This window comes from Lactuca serriola, chromosome 4 (assembly GCF_051521515.1).
Source record: "Lactuca serriola cultivar US96UC23 chromosome 4, Lser_US96UC23_V15, whole genome shotgun sequence".
NCBI lineage: Eukaryota > Viridiplantae > Streptophyta > Magnoliopsida > Asterales > Asteraceae > Lactuca > Lactuca serriola.
Window position 1 is genome coordinate 288,536,363 of NC_136411.1, and position 7,742 is coordinate 288,544,104.

The 7,742-nt window shown below is 34.1% G+C and overlaps 1 protein-coding gene across 1 annotated transcript; it reads right to left on the reverse strand.

Moving 5' to 3' along the window:
• Positions 1-265: 265 nt before the first annotated feature.
• LOC145097126 (phospholipid-transporting ATPase 1-like) lies at positions 266-6,008 on the reverse strand. Its single transcript, XM_079034629.1, has 7 exons — positions 3,932-6,008; positions 3,543-3,849; positions 2,709-3,369; positions 2,473-2,596; positions 2,163-2,382; positions 797-1,255; positions 266-714 (listed from the first exon to the last, which is right to left on the reverse strand). Exons 1-7 carry the CDS (start codon positions 5,475-5,477, stop codon positions 492-494), a joined length of 3,540 nt encoding a protein of 1,179 aa, XP_078890755.1. The 5' UTR covers positions 5,478-6,008; the 3' UTR covers positions 266-491.
• Between the last annotated feature and the right edge of the window lie 1,734 nt (positions 6,009-7,742).

A 7,742-nucleotide genomic window follows, 5' to 3' on the forward strand; every position in this document is an offset into this window, starting at 1 on the left:
TGGTTAAAACTGATGTTCATTTTCCATCTTTAAAGTTTAAAAATCTTTGGAAAACTATAAAAATCATTTTTCTAGTTTACATATAATTTGGAGGCAGAAAAATTTTCATTTTCTTGAAAAAAATTTGAAAACTAAACCAACTAAACGCATTTTCAAAATTTTCATTTTCATTTGAAAATTTTCATGTAAACCTAGAAAATTTTCCACAAGCAAACACACCCTATATATTTCTAAACAATAATCTTGCATATAGTAAAAAACAAAATAAACAAATTTAAAGAATTTTGAATCCTCTAATTCATGTTACAAGAAAAAAAATTATACAAAGAGTAGTATACAAGTTTAGAATAATTGCATACTATCAATGAACAAAAAAATACACAACAATGGAGAATTGCTCCATCAACTTCTCAAGAATATGACAACTTTTTATAAATTAAAACCAAAAAAAAAAAAGAATATGATATCATCATCATCATCATCATCATCATCTATCTTTGAGGTGGGTGGTTCATTTCTATTTCTTCTATTCCTCCATTTCTTGTTAACGCCATTGAATTCCTAAACTTTTCCGCTTCTCTTGCTATTTGAGTGTCTGAAGGCTTACAGTGTTGCATAAACATCTTTATAACAAACCGAGGAATCATTGATACTATCAGAATCCCAAACAGACAAATCCAAAATAATCCACTTCTTGCTAAATTAAAAATCGCCCTGCAGTTTTACAAAATTAAGACACTTTATCCAATTATAATATATAGCAAATCAATGAAAAAAAGGATGCTATTTTACATACCAGTATCCAGGCAAAACGGGAATAGCATCAATAACAACAACACAAACACAAGTAGCAAAAATGGAGCCCCAAATGGAGGCATGACTAATCCAACTCCACCTTATCACATCCATAGCCAAATGTATATTCACTATGAACACAACTGCAAGTGTCCACAAATCTCCTAAACTTGATCCATCAATATCGGTTTTCCAATACGCGAATACAGGGGCAAAAAAGACAATTACACTTTGCCATAACGTGTCGGCCATTGTCACCCAAAACAGCTTTGAATTGTAGCTTTCTTGTCTTTGTCCTGCCCCATAAAGTTGAGGGTATGCCATGAGAGATTTTCTTCCAAGATCTTTATCAAGGATTCCAATTACGATTGTGGGAATTGCTGTGTAGATTACTGAGTATAAGACACTGCTCCATTCTGTTATGGCTGTTGTTAGAGTGAACCCCGTGAAAAGGACATACCTGGAGTCAAGTTTTGTTAATAATGCCAAAAATAGCAACCTACTTTGGTTGTTATTATTATGTTTATATCAGAAAGGATATTGATCATGTCTAATAATTAGTTATCGGGTTAAATGCAAGAAAAAACCAATATACTTTTCTTTGTTTGTTTAGGGAAAACTCAATAAAAAGTCCTTATATTTTGGCCTCATAATCGATTTAGTCCTTATATATTTTTTTATTCAATTAAGTCTCAAAAACAGCCGATTGTATTCATTTTCACCCTAGTTTTACACGATCAACAGGTCATCCCACTTTCAAATTTTACACTTTTAGCCCAGATTTTAAAATTTTATTACAAATTTGGTCCAAAATTTACACTTTTGGCCCAGATTTCAAAATTTTATTACAAATTTGGTCCAAAATTTACACTTTTGGCCCAGATTTCAAAATTTTGTTACGAAGTCATCCTAAATTTAGTTTTTTTTACATCTTTTTTTTCAAAATTTTGTTTTGAATATGCTTTTTTTTTGCTGTATAAAATCATATTTATACCAAAAAAAAAACATATTTTCACATAAAATAACCTTCTTTTTTCTATATAAAAATCTTTTTTTTTTAAACGTTTTTGTATGCAACATACTTTTCTTTGATTTATTTATTATAGCATCCTAGTCATTATCCAGATACAAACAAAGTTTCACTATTCTAATTGGTTAAATTATCAAAGTATATAATATAATATCCCAATAAGAAAACAAAAAAAAAAAAAAAATAGAAGTACAATTTCTTGATAAGAATAAGCATGAAATTACAATGTTGTAATAGGAAGAAATGAAAGTAGGATGGTGTATTGGATTTAGCATTCTAAAAAGATAATAAAATAATAAAGGTAGTAGAGTAGAGTAGAGTAGAGAGAGTGAGTTACCAGAATAAGACAAGGACAAAAAGGGCATTTCTGTAAAAATTATAGAGGATCATGTAGGACATTCTTTGGTAATTCCAATGACCATGGACTAATAAAAGTGGGACCAAGAACCGAAATTGTCCCATTGCAAAATCTGATGCCATCACAGCTTGGCGACCCTCTTGCCCACTGATTCCAACTCCCACATCAGCCATTTGAATCATTGACACATCATTCGCACCTGAAAAATAAAACAAATTGTTTATTTTTGTAAAACCATTTTGATTTTTAACAATTTGGACATATAAAGATATGATGCTTATTTACTTACCATCCCCAATAGCAAGTGTCATGTCATCTGTCCTATTTTTTATGAGTGCAACAATCCCAGCTTTCTGTAGTGGGGCCACTCGACAACATAGTACCACAGCACAATTACTGGATAACTCAAACAGCTGGAACACAAAAAAAAAAAAATTTAGAGGTCATGGTGCTGACATGGCAATGGCAATAGCAATAGCATCCATGTGGATGCCACATCAGCATGTCTAGTGTATATATATTCACCTGTTCTTCAAGTTCAGAGTCAAGAATATAAACAAGGCTAGTTCCATCAATAATTAGGGCAACAGAACTCGCATCATTTTTTCCACACATAATCAAAGCATCTTCCAAACTTTTTTTACAAGAAACTTTCGAATTGTTATTAATAACAATCTGAATCATCTCACTTGTCAAAAGCTTAGACGAATAGCCAATAGAAATTGCAGTTTCTTGTTTGTCACCCGTTAAAACCCAAACTTTCATATTCGCCATTCTTAAAGACTCAATAGCTTCAGGAACACCTTTTTGCAATCGATCTTCAATGGCAGAAGCACCCAATAACGAAAGATTGTTCTCTAAATTAATGGCGACTTTTCTTAGTAATCCTGCTCTACCCATTAAAGCAGTACTTGCGATCTCATACGTTGATTGCCATTGGTCGAATTCAGGGATTGTGAGTCCACGTGTTGCTATAACTAGGGTTCTTAAACCGATTGAAGAATAGGAATGAAGATGGGCTTCGGTTGATTTCAGTGTATCGACGTTTAGGGTTTTGTTGATTACTTTGAACATGGTGGAATCGGCTCCTTTGACAAATACTTTTACAGTCGTGTCGGGGTATACTAGAATAACTGACATTCTTTTTCTGTCGCTATCGAATTCGTGCATTCCAAGAACGTTAAATCTGCACTGGGAAATCGGAAAGAAATTATGGAAAATTAGAAAGATTGAGATTTTGTTTCTATGTATTGAGCTTTTGATTCATATCTATTATGTTAGATTTTGCAGAAATAGCTCAATCGAAGTTGCTATTTCTCTAAATTAACCCAAAAAAAAAAAAAGGAATACACATCATACCTTTGTCTTTCTCCTTGAATATCAATAACTATGTGACCAGATGTTCGTTCAATGAGCATAAAACCATAAGCAGCTGCAGCATAAACAAGTGCTTGTTCATCTGGAGATTCCCCTTGATAATCAATCAACTTCTCATTTGGATCAGATGTGTCAACAACAATAGGCACAATCGTATTGCAAGCAGCTAATGCAAGAAAGAAATCATATATCTCTTTGCTGGATTTTGTGTCATTTCGAGTTTGTGATAGTTTAAGAAGCTTCCGGTCAACCTGTACTTTGACTTTTGGCCTCCATATTTGCCCCTGAACTGAAAACAAAAAAAAGATGACAAATTGTTAAAAGTATACCTTGAATTTAACCCAATAGAAAAAGAAAAAATTTTATTATACCTTGAATGCTGTACCCCTGTTCTTCACCATAAAATTCTGATTTCTCCCCACTGTAATCTACACCCGAAATACTTGCAAATTGGAACTCCATCTTGTTTTCAGTCAAAGTACCAGTTTTATCAGAAAACACATACTTTATTTGTCCTAAATCCTCATTTATATTCAACGCCCTACACTGAAATCTTTTGTTTGATGTTGAATCAAACATCTTATCATCTCGGATCATAAAGTAAGCTTGTCCAACACGCACAAGCTCCATGGATATATACAAAGAAATGGGAATCATAATCTGAAACACAATCACTGACATCAAAAAAGAAAAGAATATTTCCATCCCCAACCCATAAAAGTTGTAATTCTCCACTTCTTGCTTTGAGTAATCTTTTTTTCTATAAAAGGGCATGAGATCAAGATCCTCTCGATGTCGCTTCAACCAAACACCAGCACATGTAGAAACAATTGTGCATAAACCAACAAGAAAGATAGATAACAAGATGATTTCTTTATTCATGTGGGTTTCAAGGCGACTTCTTTTAGATGGAGCTCCTGAGTTGTTAAGCATGGCTTTTGTCTCTCTTCCGGCATATACTGCAACTCCAACTGCCCAATCTGTGTTCTTGATCACACAGCCTCTAAGAACTATATTTGAAGGGCCAAGAGATAGACGCTTTCCATCAATCTCAATGTTAGCTTGGAAACCGTATATATTTCGATTGGGTTTCTCACACTTGATTAACCCACTGATTATATCCTTTTCAGGGATTCTTGAAAGGGTTTCTTGTTTTGCATAACGGGTCTTCAGATTTGATTCGCCATCTAGGTTTATAGTTTGGACGTAAGCAACCCCAGTTGGATCACTGGTTGAGAGGAGTACAAGATCACAGGGAATTGTTTCGTTTGCTAGGATTTTAATGACTTCACCTACTTGAATGTCTTTCCATTTCTTGTGTTGAAATCGATCGTTGATGAGAACAGATGATGTTTGGTTGTTTTCGATTTTATCTGATTTGTGTCGTCTCCAATCTTCGTAAGCGTCTTTAATTGCTGTAACGAGTAATACGCTTGCTAATGGTAGAATTGAGGCACCACGCCCAAAAACTGCAAGCTGGGGAAGCTGGTTGAGAATGGCGATGATTAGGAAGTACATGTAGGCGACTCTATGGAATTGTTCGAAGAGATTTCTAGGCAAAAATGTGAAGATAGAATACTTTCCTGTTCTGATAGAGTTCCCAGAAAATTCAAACGTCTCGTTTGTCTTTAAGGGGTCGTTTATGTAAACCAACCTCGCATCGTCGTCGTTAATCTCTCTTCTGGACATACTAAATCCTTCGGAATCAGCACCACTTCGAGATCCATGTCGCACGCCCTTTGATCCGAAATTTACAGAGGTTGCCCTCCAGCTGTTCGACTTAATGCTTTGCTGAGAAGACGAATTTTGCAAGGTATCTGGTCGTTGTTGTTGATGTAGATTTGCAATCGAGATATTATCTGAGTTCTTACTGGATGTCGATGAAGAACGATCGGGAAGTGGACGATTGGAAGTCATGATCTGAACTTTACCTTCTTTCCATCTCACTTGAGGTTTATCAGATCGAGAACAACTATACGCAAACTAAATCTCGAAACTTACAACAACAAAAATAAATCTATTTACAGAATGAAGATCGAAATCAATCAAATACAGAGAGCCAAGTAACTGAAGTTGATTGATTTAACTATAAACAAAAGTAATGGGACTTCTAATCATCAAAATCGAACTTACTTGCTTGAAAGATAACAGCAAGAGAAAGATTGATGGTTGGTGAACGAACGGGTTAAAAAAATTACAAGAAATCCGGAAACTTTTCTACTGGTGTTGACCTGTTTGGAGAATTGAATTGAATTGAAATGACATATCAGCATAATTAAATAAGCATTTAGATAACTTTTTCCGACAGGAGAAAGAAATGAGTTGTAGGGGCAGTGTAAGCCTGTAAGGACGAGGGTTTTGGACATTAAAGAACTTATTTCTCGTGTAATCAATAATGGCGGAAATCGGGAAATGGTCGCCGAAATTTGACCAGAAATGGAAAGACTGAAAATGGTGAATGGCCTGCACGTTAAATGGAATGTTTTATCGTCTCAAAAGAAAATTAGAAGGATATTTGTCACAATCTAAAGATTATAAAAATGCAAGTAACTTACATTTTGCTATTTTAGCGACTTACTCTGGAACAACGCACAATTAACCTAATTAACCTACCTGAATCCAATTATCGGGGAGTCCGGAATTCCATAATCGGATTACAGCTCCAAGTTCCAAGGAAGTTTGGGCAGTTGTAATCGTCGGTCTACCGAAGACAATACTTCTCTTACGGTAGGCTTTAGTTAAAGGATGATATTTGATGCATATGAGGATTCAGACTATGACAAGACAAATGTCACTATATTACTGGTGAAACGACAACAAGCATTAATGTATCATTAGTCAAGTAGTAATGGCGAAACTACAATAATATGTTTGGATAAGACTTAGGAACCTATCGAACGTTCTCTCACGATAATAATAATGATGCATCCACATATGTATAAAGGAGATAATCTACGAGAAGTAGGACACAAAGCGGTAAAAAAATTATGGAACCACCAATATTCATGCAATCTCAAGTATGGACCAGAGGTTATCTATGCAAATTATCCCACCAATATTCATGCTATCTCAAGTATCCATGCAACCATCACATCTCATTACTCTCTTCTCCTCCATCTTCTTCTATTCTCGGCCAAGACTCACACCACCACCCTCATCCTCTTTCATTCCAACTACATCAAAAACCTCTCTAGAACTCCAAGAAAAACTCCCTTCATCCTTCCAAAATCTCGTGAGTTTAAGGGTGCATCAAGAACTCTCCATCAAAGCTCATTCATTCTTGGTAAGTTATAGTGAAACTCTATAACTCTTGATTCAAGTTTACTCTAGGAATCTCTTCTTAACCCACATCATCTCGTAATCCATGCTCTAGATCCACCTTAGGTTCGAGATCTACTAAAGAAAGCTTGCTAAAGACCGAGATCTCTCCATTTTCTTCATCACAACCGAAATCTCCAAAGCAAAGTGAGTTCATACCCCCAATTTTCAGTTTTTACTATATTTTGGGGGAGAATACAAGTTGTTTTGTGTAGATCTATGTGTGTATGCATGATTTTGTGTGTTTTTCATGATATATATATATATATATATATATATATATATATATATATATATATATGATTATGCGTTATGAACTCCATGAACTTGAAGATCTACTAAAATTTGATGATATTTGTAGAACATAACACTTATTTCAACTTATTATGCAAAGAAAAGGTTTTAAAATACATCAAAGTTACTTAAAACTATGAGATTTACATAAAAGGGCCAAAAGTGACAAAATAACCAAAAATGGGGTATTTTATGTAACTCACAGTTTTTAAGGGACCAAAAGGAATGTATTTTGATAAATATGAATTTTTTGATATTTGTGACCTTAAAGAGGACTAGGAGTGTAAAAGTTCATAAATGGGCTTCTTTGGGCTTTTTCGAGTTTTTGGGCCAAGTTTGTAAATGTTTGGACTTTTGTGGGCTTAAATATCATTTTCATCAAAGTTGTGCCAAAAATGTAAATTTTTGATAAGAGGAACGAAAAATGTAAATTTATTAAAACTTGTGCCAAAAAGATGAATTTATTTATAAATGGGCCGAAAATGCACATTTTCATAAAATCAAGCCAAAAATGATATTTTTGACAAAAGTGAATTAAAAATGTTATTTTTACTTAAAACGCCTCAAATA

What these genes read in the sequence shown, in the direction of transcription:
- LOC145097126 (XM_079034629.1), bottom strand. Translation starts at nt 5,477, where the DNA reads ATGACTTCCAATCGTCCACTTCCCGATCGTTCTTCATCGACATCCAGT. An exon ending in ATTCAAGGAGAAAGACAAAG is followed by an intron (nt 3,370 to 3,542) that starts GTATGATGTGTA and finishes TTCCCAGTGCAG; the next exon opens with ATTTAACGTTCTTGGAATGC. An exon ending in ACTCTGAACTTGAAGAACAG is followed by an intron (nt 2,597 to 2,708) that starts GTGAATATATAT and finishes TTTGTGTTCCAG; the next exon opens with CTGTTTGAGTTATCCAGTAA.